This window comes from Furipterus horrens, unplaced genomic scaffold (genome assembly GCF_987537825.1).
Source record: "Furipterus horrens unplaced genomic scaffold, mFurHor1.1.pri manual_scaffold_2, whole genome shotgun sequence".
Taxonomy (NCBI): Eukaryota; Metazoa; Chordata; class Mammalia; order Chiroptera; family Furipteridae; genus Furipterus; species Furipterus horrens.
In genome coordinates, this window is record NW_028327172.1 from 71,906,869 (window position 1) to 71,922,646 (window position 15,778).

General features: G+C 46.6%; 1 protein-coding gene across 1 annotated transcript in view; it reads left to right on the plus strand.

The window, feature by feature from the left end:
- LOC150018803 (uncharacterized) overlaps positions 1-15,778 on the plus strand; it is a 72,138-nt gene that overhangs the window by 15,102 nt on the left and 41,258 nt on the right. Inside the window, exon 4 of the mRNA XM_090267333.1 lies at positions 9,388-9,445. Within this exon, the coding sequence (XP_090123459.1) occupies positions 9,388-9,445 (58 nt within the window). The remainder of the gene's footprint in view (positions 1-9,387; positions 9,446-15,778) is intronic.

Below are 15,778 nucleotides of genomic sequence, written 5' to 3' on the forward strand. Positions count from 1 at the left end.
CTAACTCATTGGCTTAGCTATTATATCTTCAAACATACATACTGTTATGCGCATACACACATGTTTCTCAGGCGTGGAACTGGTGTGTCAAAGGTGTACACCTTTAAGCTGTTACAGCAATACCCATGCTGTGGTCTCATGGGCTGTACCGGTTGAAACTACCAGGACTGTATGAGGCTGCCCACTTCCTGTGGGCTGCCATTCTTCTAGGTGAAAGACATGGATTATGTTGAGTAGGCATTTCATTGATTACTAAGAAGGCTGTGAGACTCCTCATTTGGCCTCTGGATCATAGTGGGCGTATCCATAGTAACCATGGAAAATGAGGGAGCTGAGCCCTCAAGAACCGAGGTGTAAGCATCCTGTCGCCAGGGGTGGCCACATGCCTCAGGAAGCTAGCGCTTCCAGTCTCACATTCTCTTCGCGTCTTCCAGAGGCTACCTACTACGTACTACAATAGAGCACTCTAGTTTTGGTGTAACCTGCCAGTGTACTTCTGCCAACCTCTCCCGGGAGGAAGCAAGCTTGTGTAAGCAGCACATTGAGGCCAGTCTGTTCTGCTCTGTTGAGGCAGGGATTCCAGACTGGGGAGCTGAACAGGGAGGACGTTTAAAGATTACCTGCTGGAAAATCAGACACTCTTGCTTCTGGAACAGCCTCCATAAATGGGGTGAAGCAAGATTCTGTGTGCAGTGAGCCTTTCCCTCAAGTGGGGTGTTGATCAGTGCCCCTCTCTGCTGGCTTCTTGGAATATTGTGATGGTTTGCCCCTTGGCCAGGGTGTTTTTTGGAGAAGCCATGATTTCTTAGAAGGTGTTCCAAGGACCTGACCTCGGAGAGGAAGTGTCTGGAGGCCCTTGTGAATAGGTGACCCCCTGGCTGTCACTGCAGTCTCAGCTGCCCAGTGGGTTTGGGAAGCTCTGGCCGACTGGACGATAGTGTCCTTTACCTGCCATTCAAAGGGGGCAGACAGAAGAGTGACGGAAGAGACAGCCTAGGATGGTGAAGAGACTCCAGGGTCAGGCCAGGGGGGTTCCAGCTCCTAGTAAGCCCCTTATGGGAGCAAAGTTAGCTTATCTCCCTGTGCCTCAGCTTCTTCATATGTAAGCCAGGAACAATATTAGAACCTATCTCACGGGCTGTTGTGAGGATTCAGAGAGTAATGTTTGTTAAGCTGTCACAGTAATACCTAGTAAGGACTCAGTAATTATAAGTGCCGACTGCTCATATCTGTGCTCCTTTTTCCTTAATAAATGTTGTTAAATATACAAATGCACATTACATTTGCTAAATATAAAACTGCCTATAATCCAGTCATGTTAGAGAGAGGAAGCCAGGAGATGAGCTGACTAGTGGCGGGAGGCTGAGCAGAGAGAGAGCCTTTGGAGAGCGGAGGGCAGGTGTGACGTTCTCTCCTCACGCCAGTTCTCTGGCCGTGAGACACTGAAGCCCCCGATCAGAGGCCTTTTGCCTCTTTTTGGACAGAATGAAAGCTGGGCGTCCATAGAACAACTTCTCCCTTTTGTTTTCGTGGAGGCTGAGCCAGGTCCTGCAAAGAGAGGTGACTCCCCTGTCCGTGGCTGGCTGTTAACAGCAGAGATGGGGTCTGGGTGTCCTCACTTTGGCGGTTGGGATTCTTTCTCTCTTCTCCACCTTGCCACAGGCTGCCCACATCCAGATGTGGGGGAAAGTGCTACACAGTGTTAGGCCCTTTGCAAAGGGGCCTCCTGAGGCCCCTGGGAGCGAGGTCTCTAAAGTGTAGGAGGTAAAGCCAAGTACAGCCCAAGGTAAGGCCGGCTGGCATGCAGACTCAGGCCTGCCTTCTCCGGAGCTCACACTTGTACCTTCTCACTGGTTCTGTTCCTTACAGTGCTGGCCCTGGGTGACGTCTGTGCTGGCTTCATGTCTGATCACCTGTCATTGCACCACTCAGTGAGCGATATCCATGCATGCATGTTTGTGTATGACAGCCAGTTCATTTGAAGCCCTTGATTTGTTTGCTGATGGTTTACCCAAACTGGAAGTCTGAGAACTGAAGGTTGAGTGTGGGCAAGGCTGTACCCAAGGCCTCTGAAGGAGCTCAGCCTGCTGAGGTGCAGATGGGGACAAGGAACCTTGCTCTTACCAGCTGAACTTGGTGTGTGAGCTCTTTGTTTGCGGGCCTGGGAGGAGCAGAGCTACCCAGCAAGGATGCAGGTGTGACCTGAGCAGGCTGCATGGCTTGCAGAGGACCGTGATATGAGTCCAGATAACATATTTGAAGATTAACTGCAAATGAGGTGATAGCAGCCTGTGATATCAGAAAGCTGTCAAAGTACTGTGTAGTAGGTGCCAAACTCACTGCCCTGAGCGTCAGTCAGCGGAATGGAGACTTCGCCTTTGCTCCCCTGGTCTGAGAAGGCTTCATGAAAGCAAGCCTTGTTGGCCCCTTAGAGAACAGGCAGACTTCACTTGCAAATGAGGACCCTGAGACCCACGGTGAGCTACCTTGTTCAGGGGGGCAGCCCACGATGAGGGGACGCTCAGCCAGGAGCCTGTCCTTACGACCCACTGCCCACGTTGGGGTGGTGATCACTGTGAGTGGTAGCTATCCTGAGGAGCACGTAGTACCTGGAGGAGCTCAGTGTTATTTATGAAATAAACAAAGTCCCAATTTAGTTCTCATCCTCGCTCTTCTGTGTCTGAGCCAGGTTAGCACTTCAGCCCCTTAGTTTTGCCCTCTGGAGGATGGGTGATAGGCAGAGCACGCCTGCCTCCCTCCTCAGCATATCTTCAATCACCCAAAATTCACTCAGCATATATTTATTAAGTGCCTACTTGGTGCATTTTGCACTGAACAAAAGCAGTTTAAATCCTATTTCTTCTGGGGTTTATTTTCTAGTGAACGGTGACAGATAGTAAATGAAAGTCCCGATGTGTTTATTTGTTTCCTAGGGATCCTGTAACAAAGGTCCACAAACAGAATGGCTTAAACTACAGAAATTCATTCTCTCACAGTTCTGGAGGCTCTGAGGGAGAACCTGTCCAATCCCCCTTCCTAGCTTCTGGTGGCTGCGGGCAGTCCTCGCTGTTCTTAGCTTGCAGCAGTCCAGCTCTGCTCTCTGCCTCTGTCATGGCGTGGCCTTCTCCCTGTGTCTCGTTCTCCTGTTTCCTCTTTTTGTGTGTGTGTTTCAATTATTCATGCATTCATTGGTTGATTCTTGTATATGCCCTGACCAGGGATCAAACCTGTAACCTTGGCACATTAGTCTCCGGTTTTCTTATAAAAGAGTGGGTCAGAGCTCACTCTACTGCAGTGTGTCCTAACCTTAACTAATTATACTGGCAAAGACCCTATTTCCACGTGAGGTCATGTTCGAGGTTGCAGGTAGACATGGCTTTTGTGGGAACACTTTTTAACCCAGCACAGTATGTGAAATGGTGGTGATTGTTGAAAAGCAGGAGGAGTGCTGGGGCAGAGGAGGGGTGTGTGTGTGGGAAGGTGATTGGAGCAGGCTGGCTGAGAAAGAGTGTTTGAGCTTCCCTGTGGACGAGGGGAGTGGGGGCAGAGCCCATGTGATGTGCGGAGGGAGAGCATTGTAGGCCGAAGAGGCCAAGGGAACAGCCAAAGCAAAGGCCTTGAGGTGGGCATGTGCAACTGCTGGGATGGCGTAGGGACAGTGTGATTGAGGTCCTGTGTGTGTGTGTGTGTGTGTGTGTGTGTGAGAGAGAGAGAGAGAGAGAGAGAGAGAGAGAGAGAGACAGAGACAGAGACAGAGACAGAGAGAGAGGTCCCAGAGTATGTGAGGGGATCTAGGATCTTTGAGGATGTGGCCTTCTGCTCTAGGGAGCTGGGAGCTGCTGCTGTGGCTGTGAGCAGGATGAAAGCAGGATGGCATGGGCCAGCTCAGTCAGGACTTTTTCCATCCGGGGGGCCCTTGTGGGGCTGCGCGTGTCCTAGATATTTTGCAGCAACTGTTGCTCTGCAGTTTATTCCAAATGTGAGTGTTCTGTTGACCCTTGATCCACCGCCCTTTCCTGTCTGTTCTCTCTCCTGCTAGATGCCTTTTCACCCACCCACCTCCCCACACTTAATCCTCAGCGTGAAGGAGAGAAAGTAGACAGGCGAGTTTGGGGAGGCTGAGACTGACAGGACACTTGGCCTGTGGCAGCCTTGCTGGCAGCTGGTGTCCTCCTCTCGCCCTGGGCCTGCCTGAGGACATCATGCCTGTGGTTAAGGAGTTTGTCACCCGCCAGATTTAGAAAATCTGGTCAGTGTGTGAGCTCAGTGTGTGCAGCAATCCTGGTCCTTGTGTGGTTAAAGTCACTATGCTGTGAAAAGAGTTGAATCAGCTCCCTAGGGCAGCAGGCCACACTTGGCCTTGAAAACACAGGGCGGTGTTGGTGGTGGGGTGTCCAAAAGTACCTGTGCCGAGCCTGGAGCGGTTGTATGGTCACTGTGTATAGGCCTGGGGCCCTCTCCCCTGCAGCTCCCCACTTTGTAACTGACCTGCAGAGTTTTATGCAGCTTTGTTCTCTTTTGCCATAAAAACAATTAGCTCTGCAATCTGAGTATGTGATTAAAAAGAAGGAACTCCAGACAGTGCTTGCTCTTCCTACTCCTGGCCCAATGGTCTGAGGCCTGAGCCGGTTTGGTTTGCAAGGTTGCTGTGGGAATCATGATTTCAGATTCCTTGGCATCAGAGCTGAAGGGAAATCTCCTTATCCGGCTGACATTTAATTTCCTCTTTGGGCCTCCAAGGGAAAGGGCCTGACATGTTTGTGATTAGAGCTCCAGAGAAGTGGGCCGTGGGTGGGCCCGCTTTCAGGCCCTGTTCTCGGCCTCCACCTGCGAGTGCAGTGCCAGGAGCAGCCCACTGAGGGAGGTTATCGAGGGGGCCCTTGGCATCGGCCCCTCTCTGGGAGCACCGCTTTAGAAGATAATTTGTGTGAGCAGAGATGGAAGTAGAATTCCCCGCACTGGAAGCCAGGGGCAGCTGCTCGTCTGAAGGGTTTCAGGAATTGCCTTTGGGAGCCACTCACTCATTCCCCCGCCTTCCCCAAACAAAACACACATTCGTACAAAATGAAAGTTGTGAAGACTATTCCTAGCTAGGAAATGAGCATGAAAAATGTGTTTTGTGAGATTGTAATCCCTTCGCTGGAGTTATTTCTGGGTGTGCTTCCCCCAGCATTTCCAAGGCGCTTCCTGAGAGGAGCTGTCTGAAGCTGCGCAGCCTTCTCTGCCAGGTGATACAGGAAGTTTTGACTTGGGGAGCATCCCCAGCAGTCTGTGGAGTCCGGTTGTGTTAGAGGCAGAGAAGCCTCGCCCAGGGGTGGGAGCCAGACGGGGCTCCAAGTGTTCTCATAGAACACCTCCGTTCTGGTGCTGAGGGTGGCCTTTGTTTCTGTGCTAGCACATCCCAGTGCTTAATAAAGAAATACTTGTTGATAGGCAGGATCTACTGGATGTGGGCCTTGGAAGTTTTCTTCTGGGCTCCCAGCATCTGGCATGCTGTGAGTGAGCTCAGAGCCCTGAAAGCTCAGTCTTCTGGCCCCATATGGGGACTGGTTGACATCGCTGTGGCCTTGGGGAAGTCATTTGCCTCCCTGGGCCTCTGCTGTCATCTTGTCTTCAATAACCTGGGATTGGATGAAATGGCCCCTGTGCTCTCCTGCACCCTCTCCTCTGCTGCAGTGAGGACAGGAGCCCTTTGTCCTGTGGAGCCTGACACATGCAGAGCTTCCACAAAGCACCCCCTGTGGCCTTCGTCCTGCTTGGCCAGGCCCCCCAAAGTGCTGCTTTCTGGGGGAACTTGGCTGGGGAAAGCAGTAACAGGTGGCGGGGGATTTGGCATAAATCTCCATCCTGGCTCTGGAGGCTAGTGCCTCCAGTTGTTCAACATGAGCTCCTTGTTCTTGTCTCAAGTTTCGTGTAACTTTTTATTCTTGTCTTGAACAGAGTCCCTTTTTCTCTGGATGTTGTAAGAATTGTTTTTACAATTACTGGTAAGGCAGAAAATAATGGGTCATAACTACAAAATTGTGTATACATTACATTCCAAATTTCAGAAATGTATGTGCATAGGGAAAATACTCTAAAGAATTTAATTTCACTGGTTACCTTTGGATTTTGGTATCATAGGAGATTTTTCAAAAAAGAGTTCATTTATTAATTTTTAGAAAGAGAAGAAGGGAGGGAGAAAGAGAGGGAGAGAAACATTGATGTGAGAGAGAAACATCAATCAGTTGCCTCTCTCATGCCCCTAACTTGGAACCTGGCCTGCAACCCAGGCATGTGCTCTGACCAGGAATCAAACTGGCAACCTTTTGGTTTGCAGGATGATGCCCAACCCACTGAGCTGCACCAGTCAGGGCTCATAGGAGATTTTTTTTATCTTTATATTTTTCAGCATTTTCTACATAGATTATGTATTATCTTTACATTAAAAATAATTAAAATTATTTTAAATTATAACTACTTATTAGTATTTAATGTATTCTAGATGATAAGATCTTGCCATTACAATATCTTATTTAATACTCACTGTGAATCTATGAGATCCTTTTTAAAAAAAATATGAATGTTAAGGCCCTGCTGGTGTGGCTCAGTTGGCTGGAACATCGTCTGGTAAACCAAAAGGTTGCCAGTTTGATTCCCAGTCAGGGTACATGCCTAGGTTGTGTTTTTAGTCCCCAGTCAGGACACGTTTGAGAGGCAGCTGTTCATGTTTCTCTCTCACACTGATGTTTCTTTCCCTCTCTCCCTCCCTTCTTTCTGAGATCAATGAGCATATCCTTGAGTGAGGATTAAAAATAATAATAAGTTAAAAAATATATGAATATTAACTTAATTTTTTTACTGTGGTAGAATATACATAACATAAAAGTTACTTTTTTACACATTTTATATAGTTCTGTCCACTACGTACATTCACTGTGAGACCTCTTTAAAAACTCCTTATTTCATAAATGAGGAAGCTGAGACTTAGAAAAACAAAGTTGTTTGCCTAAGGTGACAGACTATGTAGTTCCAGAGACAGGACTTGAACCCAGGAAGCAGAGACTCAGAGATCTGGCTTCTCCAGTTTGTGATGCCTGGAGCTTGTGATTACTGATGCTGCCCCCTGCTCAGCACTTGATTGCAGAAAGCTGGTTGCTAGTGTATGCCTCTCCTTTGAGAGCTCTAGGGCTGGGCTTTGTGTGTTTGCCGAGGAGGTGGATGTTCAGCCCAGATCAGGTTACGTGCGGCCTATGTGGGTGCTGCCTGCTGATGGACACCAAGGTGGATGACTTGTGTGCTCCTGTTTTTGTTGAGAAGGTTGGGGTGTGTGGGCTTCTGTTCTGGGAAGGATTGTGTGCTAGAAGGTGCTCAGCGGCTGGTGCAGTGTAAGGAGCAGTGGTCTAGAGCTCAGATGCCTGGCTATGTCAGGTCTGGGTGCTGCATGCTGGGTGATTTTAGAGAAAGGACATGCGTTAGAAGGCCTGTGCTTTAGTCTGGATTTTACCATGTGGTAGACGTGCTTTGACTCAATTTCCTCATTTCTAAGTGGGTGATAAAAATGCTTGTTTTACTTGCCTTCCACAATTGTAGATGATTACACGTCATGATGTGGGAGAGAAGTGGTAAGTACGCTAACTGGCTGTCAAGGAAATCTCTGTGATGGGAACTTTGAGTGCACAGTGGTCGGGGGGTGGAGCATCTGTGACTGACCTCAGAGACTTGAAGGGGATGGACTTGGATGTGAAGAGTAGCAGGTTTGCTTTGTTTTGTTTTCGCCATCAGCTTGCTTCCTCCACCATTGCTTAGTTGGTCAAGTGTAGTGCTCCATTGCCTACCTGTTGGAATGCTCTGGGATTTCCTGGGACGTGTTCCTGCCAGGGTCCTTGGATTCACCTCCCCCCCCCCTGCCCCCCCAATAAGACTCACATCTCTCGGTGAAATGAATTGTAAGATAAGAGGTCATTTTGTAGCAATGGGGTAGTTGAAAGTAGGCTACATTCCCCTGGTCTTGTTTCTCCTCCTTGTCTTTATAGCAAATATCAGTCTGTTTCTATTCTCTAATCTTGAGTGGGCTGGGATCTGGAGGGCTCCCTGGTGAGGGCAGGACCCACCTTCTCACGGTGGACATAGTGGTTGCTTCTGGTTACGCCAGGATGCTGTGGAATATCAAGATCAAGAAGACAGGGTCTCAGCTCTCACAGAGCCCGCTGTGACACGGGGGAGATGCATGGACTCAGGAAACAGTTAGGAGGGTGAGGGATAAGGTAGCTTGAAAACTGACTGTCATGAGAGATGGAGCCTTCAATCTAAATGAATGAAAATGCATCGTTGGGGCTAGTCAGCGGTAATGAATTGTTGAATGGCTTCTGTGACTGTGCTTTTAAAAACCTGTTTGAATCAGCTGCTCTAAAGCTAGGGTTTCTGTCAAGCTACCCCCACGATAATGTCTGAGTGGTCACTGTTTCGTGCACGTTTCCTCTGACAGAGAAGGCCAGGGGTTGTGTGCAGGGCCCTGCTGAAGTCAGCTGCCCTGGCTCCCCGTGTGCTTGTTTCTTTGGCTTTGAGAACAGCACTCGAAGACTAAGTAGGTCATGAATATCTATTTTGAACTGAGTGTGACTGGGCTGCATGGACATTTAATTTCCGAATCAAATCCTGTTGGACTTGTTTGCCCAGAAGGTTGGCAGCAAGTGCTCCCTGATTGGTCGTGTGGTATATTTATAAAGTGTGAAGAGTGTGGAGGTAACAAGACACTCCTCCATTCCTTCGGGATCCTTCAGGAAGCCAGCGGGCAAGGGTAGTTTTTTCAGCCTGCTTCCTTGAATCTTCTGAAAGTTGTTGATCTCAGTAACTTCATGAAACCTTTTCCTTGTAAGAAATCAAATATAATTTTTACCTAGTGGCTGTTGGCTTCTGCTGCTGCTAGTAAGAGCTGCCAGTTGCTGACTACTGTGTGTTGAGCCTTGTATGTACATTTTCTCATTTAATCCTCACAATTTTAGGAATGGGGATTATTGTCTGTGTTTTGCAGGTGAAGGAACAGAGTCAGGACGGGACAGTAACTTGCCCACAGATGGAGTGTACAAGTAGCAGGGCCAGAGCTTTGAACACAGGTCCTGTTGATCAGACTGGCCTTTTGCACCCCATCACACAGGTCTTAGGAGCCCTGGGAGTGGAAGATGCCCCTGGCAGGAAATGGGGAGCATGGCCCCTTCTGAGGCGAGGTGTGACCTCCCTCTCAGAGGAGGCCAGTGGTGGGTGTTGGTACACAGGTCCCCCACCCACAGAGGCTTCTGTGTGGAACTGGAGCTGTGTTTTAGGCTGTCACTCTGAGGTAACTGGACCACAGAGAATTCTCAGTTTTCACTCTTTGCTGGATTTCCCCGTTTTGTTGTTTTTCTCTAGGTGTTCCTGCCTGAGTCGCTGAATGAGTGCAGTGAGGTGGCGAGGTCCCCGAGCTGCTGTAGGTGGTGATGGAGTCATTTAACTACCTCTGCATGCGCCGGCTGTTGACCCAAATGGTTCCCCATCTTCAGTACTCCCTGCTTGCCCTACATTTTTGAGGAGCAAACACAAGCTTTGGGTGGGTGTTTGCTTTTTATTTCTCTGCAGTTCATTCCCCCTCAGCTCCTTACAGACTGTTGGCCATAATGCTCCTGCTCACGGGCCTTGATATTTGCTGGTGTGTAGGTTTGAGGTGCTTCACCCCTTTGCACCGGCATTGCCTCACCCAGTCCTCCCAGCAAGCCGTTATCAACCCCGCTTTCCAAATGGGGATTCTAAGGGACGTCATAGACCTGAGACTTTTAAGTTCCTCTGAAAGTTTCATAACAAATGTCAGAGGAGGTATTTCTTTAAAATCAGTTATACTTTGAAAACGAAAGAATGCCCTCTTCAGTCCCTGTCTGTGCTGGCTTTTGTGCAGCAGGGTTCGCAATCAGGAGTGAGTATCACTACTCATCCTAGCTTCCCTCCCAGCCATTTCCTCTCTGAGTCTGCATCCTATAAATTGGGGATAATATCTAAAGAGCTGTGGTAGGATGTAAATGAGATAATGTATATAAAATAACATCTAAAAGAGCTGTGATGAGATGTAAATGAGACAATGTATTTAAAATCACCCAGGACTCAGCAAATGAGTTAGTATTCTGTCTTTATTTTAAAACACCGTGACTTAGAAATCATGGTCTCCGCTACAGAAGCAGAGGCCTAAGAAACTCCCTCCTCTGTAAGGGCCTTAGTAACTGACCTGTCCTGCAAATGCCCTTCCAAAGCAAGAAGAAGAGGGCAAAGCATAAGGAACAGTAAGGAACACTTATTTTAGCTAGAATTTTTCCAAGGTGTTCCCACTCTTTCTGGTTTGGGGGTGGAGTAGCAGGTATTTGCTTCCTTTTCTGGGAAGCTGGGTTTGGGAAGTCTGTGTTAACCGCATGGCCACTTTCAAGTGTCCAGACCCAGTATTTTTTAAAAAAAGAAGAAATACTAAAACAGGATTTGAGAAGTAGAGGTATTTTAAATGTGCACTTTGGACACATCAATACTTTTAGGGCCTACATGTTCAATGACTATATACTTAACCTTGAGACAACTTTAAAGTCTAAATGTTGGGCCTTCTGGCCTCTATTCTATCTCTTGTACGTTTGAGTTTAGACATGTATAGGGAAAGCTCCCCAGGAACCAGCAAAATAACCAGTGATTTTTGATCTTTGGGAATTCCAGTGTTGTGTCTATTTGCCACATGATCCTGAGCAATTAGCTTTACTTCTGAACTCAAAGAACTTACTGCTTCGAAGGGAGGTGGACCTGGAGGTGTGCAAGTCCTAATACTGGTGTGGGAGCAGACAGGATGCTTTCCTTCAGGGCCTGAGGCTTCACATGGTGGTGCCCCACAAACCTCAATGCATTATAAATTAGACATTTGCAAGCTGAAGTTTTTCCCACTAAGAGGATTGCAAATAGGATTAAGGACTAGACTTTTCAGCGTGAGCGGCTCCCATCTTGGGCTCCCCGTGTTCAGTTATACCATCTGGCACAGTGAGTTACAGGTACCTGTTTACCTGTCCATCTGCCCCGCTTGTCAGCAGGCTCTGCAGAGGCAGGGACTTGACCTGTGCCCTGTTATAGTGTAGGCATCTTATGTTTTCTACTTCTATGTGGAACACAGTTGATACCTGCATAAAAAATTTGAAGAAGTTGGAATCACTTAATGTGGTGGAAAGAAGGCTGTGGGCTGCATTGTAATGGCAACTGCAGCCATTCCCCCACCCCCCCAGAATTGGCTCTTAACCACTAGGGGGCGCTGAGAGCTATGTGGGGCCCTTGGGGCTGAAAGTCCCCTAGCCTGCAAACCAGGCTTGGCTCTCTTCCCTACCACATGCCCATAGTCCCTGTGTTAAGGAAAACAGAAATAGGTATCAGGGAGGTGCTTTGAAATGAGCCGAAGGGGTGAGTGGCATTACCTCCTATTTTACAGTTCAAGATCTGGAGATGTCAGCCAGCTAACATGCAGGTGAGCCAGTCAGCGTTTGAACATAGGTCTGCGGATTCCAGGTCCCAGGGCCTTAACTAATCTGTTACACTTTTGCCTCTACCCTGAGGACATACCCAACCATACAAATTTAATTAACCTGATAGCCCGAGAAACTTAAATTAGATCTAAGGATGAGCTTCCTGACATTCTTTTTTTAAATTAAAGCTAAAATGGGGTATTCTAGGGCAGGGCTCTTCAAGTTACAGAATTAAATTAGTGGGCTGACATGTTAACAAAAAGAAAAAAGGGACAATAAAAAGTATTACTGCATCACACATGGTAAGATTTAGTGTGTATGTGTGTGTGTGCCCTGGATTGTGATGGAAATATTTCTGTGGATCTTGGTCAAAATTGTCCTAAAGAGAAAGAGACTATGGTATAGGTCAATATAGGTAAAATTTTTGTAAAGTCCTTGGAGGCAGGATTCTGTTTTCCTTTTTCTGTTTCCTCCATCCTTCACCTGGTGCTGAGTGCATAGTTGGCCTGTGGGTCTGTCTGGAAGATGTCAGAACACATCCTGCACTTGTTCTCAGGAGGATACGAGAGTGGGGGTCTCTCCAGCACTCAGTGAGGAAAACAGAGAGGCAGCCAGTGTGCTAGTTAAGAGATCAGGCTTTGAAGTCGAGGTACTGGTGTTTGAATTCTGTGGGCGGCATGGGGGTGTGTGGCTTTGGGTAACTTCCTCAGCCCTACAAAGCTCCACTTTCTCTATCTTTCAGCTGGGCATAATGAGGACACCTGCCTCAGGGCTACTGTGAAGATTAGCAGAGATAAGTGCCTTAAGCACAGTGCTTGGCATCTGGTAAGCGGTCTGGAGGCATTATCTGCTGCTCTTGTTGTATGGTTAATATTAAGAGGGATTAAGTGACCCATCCTCTGTGGAAGGCACCTTCCAGAGCTCCAGTTCTGTGATGGTTGTAGATCTTTAACTGAACTAGAAGCTTGATCCTGTGGTTTGGTTTGCAGTGAAAGGAAGTAAATCTTGCAGTGGAGCAAGCTGTCTATGCATTAGGGGAGATAGTCTGGTTTTGTAGGTTAGAGAAACAAAGCATCTTCCACATACAGAGAGGGAGAGGGCAATCATTGTGAAATCTGAGACTGTGAATGGCATTTCTTAGAAAAGCCAGCTGCTTTTTATTTAATCAGAAAGCAATCGTTTCAATTTAATGTTAAGATTTTTTTACCACAATATTTTTTTAAAAGCACAACTTTCCTGAAACTAAACATAACCATGTATATGATGGTGATTTTGTGTCCAGCAGTATTTTTAGTGAAAGCTCCATAATCAGGTGAATACTGATTTCTGAAATCACCAACTGGACCTAGCAGCACCATTGTTCAGTGAGAATTAACTACGTGAAAATAAATATGTGACATGTTGAAGGTGCAAGACCCTGGGGACTGGAAAAAAATCTCAAAGGGGCTTAGTTTTGGCATTAGCACCTAATTTTTCAAGAATGAGTCTGTTTGGTTTTGTCTTCTAGGCTGGAGCGTCTTGAGACTTCTTTCTTCCCAGTTAACAAAATGTTTTTTTCTTTATATCCCTTATCGTTGATTGTTTTTGTATCTTGGAAACAAAAGGTGGTAGACACTAAAAATTATCCCATGGTAGAAGGTTTCTGGTTTATACTTTAGCTAGATCTAGGTTTCCTTCTGCTCATGCTGTGCTTCATCTAAACCCTTTTATTTATTTGTTCAGCTTTATTGAGGTATAATTATCAAATAAACATTGTGTGTATTTAAAGAATATAACATGATGATTTGACATAGGTATACATTGCAAAATGATTACCACACCCAAGTTAATTAACACATGCATTGCTTCACACAGTTACCACTTTTGTGTTCATGCGTGTGTGGTGAGGACATTAAGGTCTACTGTCTCAGCAAACTCCAACTATACAATAAACTGTAGTCACCATGCTGTACATTACATCCCCTGGACATATTCATCTTACAACTGAAAGTTTGTACTTTTTTTTAAAAAGGGAGATTATTTATTTATTTTTTAAACATGTGAGAGATCCATAGATGAGTTGCTTCTCACATACACAGGCATGTGCCCTGACTGGGAATAGAACCAGCGACCTTTCAATTCGCAGGCTGATGCCTCAATCCACTGACTTCTTGTCCATCATCATGCTATTTCTACCATCACCATGACAGCCCCTACCAACCACCATTCTATTCTTTGTTGCTGTTGAGTTTGACTTTTTTAGATTCTACCTATGAGCGACCTCATACAGTATTTATTTTTCTGTATCTGGTTTATTTCACTTAGCATAATGCTCTTCAGGTTCATTCATTTTGCAAATCTGCCTGTGCTTCTAACACACTGTGTGACTTTGAGCAAATTGTTTAACCTCTCTGCACCCCTTACTGTGAAATGGGCTAATAGTATTACTGCCTTATAGTTTGTTGAGGATTAAATGGCATAATATATGTAAGGCCCTCATTATAATGTCTGCTGAGAAACTCTTCTGCACATGGGACCTGCTATCATCATTATCATCATCCGTGTTGTTAGTGGAAGGCTTTCCAGGAGACCAGGATTATAGATCTGGCTTTGCTGTTGTTAACGTTTGGTCTTGGATATATTGCTGAACCTCTCTGAACCTCAGTATTATTTTCTCAAAAACAAAGGGGGTGGCCCAGATGCTTCAGCCTCTTAGCTTGCTCACTCTACTTTGTGTGCTGAGCATTCAGTTTCTTATGCTGGCTGCCAGGAGGCAGAGATCCCACTTTCTATTAAAAGGGGACCTGTAGCACTCTGCCAGATGTTGATCCTGATAACCTTTTCTTCCCTTGATTTTACATTCTCAGCATATCTCCCCTTCCCCGGCCTCTGCCAAATGACTCCTCGTGGTTTTATGTGTGCGTTTTTTTCTAGTATAGTCAGAACACAGGTACACCTGGTGGGCTGGACTTAAGTCTCAGTTTGGTAGAGCCTCTCACATAAGGGATGTTACAAATAAGGGAGATCCCATCTCTTTCCTGTTGGTTTTTCAGTCATGTCTGTGTTTGTCCTCACCATGTTCAGCCCAAGCATGGGGGGCTGCCTGCATCTGAGACTGACCAGGGAGTCACTCTGGAGAAAGGAATGACTCTTGATTCATAATAAGCTGCCTTCTCACTTTGTTTCCTTTTGGCCTTCGGTTTTGGTGTTAACTTGAAAGGGCTTACTTACCAGAGCTAATCTCAGTGTAAGTTTGTTTATATCTTGCGTGTGCATCATTATTAGCCACCACGTGTGCAAAAAGTGAGGCGTGAGTTCATCTCTGGCCTGCTGCTGGTAGTGCAGGTTGCCACCTTGTTCTCTGGGACAGGCTTACAGAAGGAGTGGATGGAGTCGTTTTCAGTGTGCTTCCTGCCTAACTGAACACCTGCCTGGTGAGTGCTGCCAGCACACCTGCCTGTTACCAGATTTGCCAGCCGTCTCTGTCGTGTTGGTGTCTCGCTGGTACCCAGAGTCAGTTTTGTCATTTGCAGTTAGCTTACTATGTCCTTCAGATAACTGTTTTATTCTTCACTTAATTTAAAGGTGCTGATGTTTCCTCTTTTGGTACAGTCCCTCTGCATTCCCGTCTTGTCGCTGCCTCCCCGTTAACATCACTGGTGACTGGCAGCCTCATAAGAGCTGCTGAAAGACCGGATACAGAGCAGAGGTGTATGTGCACCCTGGACTGGTTTTCATGATTGCCTTGCTCTCCCTTGGGCCAGACTTAGTTTCTAGCAAGTCATTCTTAAAGTAATGCTCATGGTTTAGAGCTAATTAGAAATACTTTATTTAAGGGATGGTACATAAAAGGTTTCTTCTGTTTTGTTATTTTAGTAAGACTTTTCTTATTCCTAGTGGTTTTAGGTTCACAGCAATATTGAACAGAAGGTAAGAGATTTTCTACATATCCCTGTCACTCCCTCCTGCCCTGCATAGCCTCCTCCATTATCAACATCCTCCGCCCCAGAGGTACAAGTGTTAAAACGGATGAATCTGCATGGACACAGCCTAATCACCCAGAGCCTGTAGCTTACATTAGGGTCCACGCTTGGTGTCGTACATTCTGTAGGTATGGACGAATGTGACATGATCTATCAGTATGGTATCGTGTGTAGTATTTCACTGCCCTAAGAATCCTCTGCGCTCTGCCTGTTGCACCCCTCCCACCCCCAATGCCTGTCGGCCTCGGATATTTTTATTGTCTTCATAGTTTTATCTTTTCCACATCCTATAGTTGGAATCAGACAGTATGTAGCCTTCTCAGATTG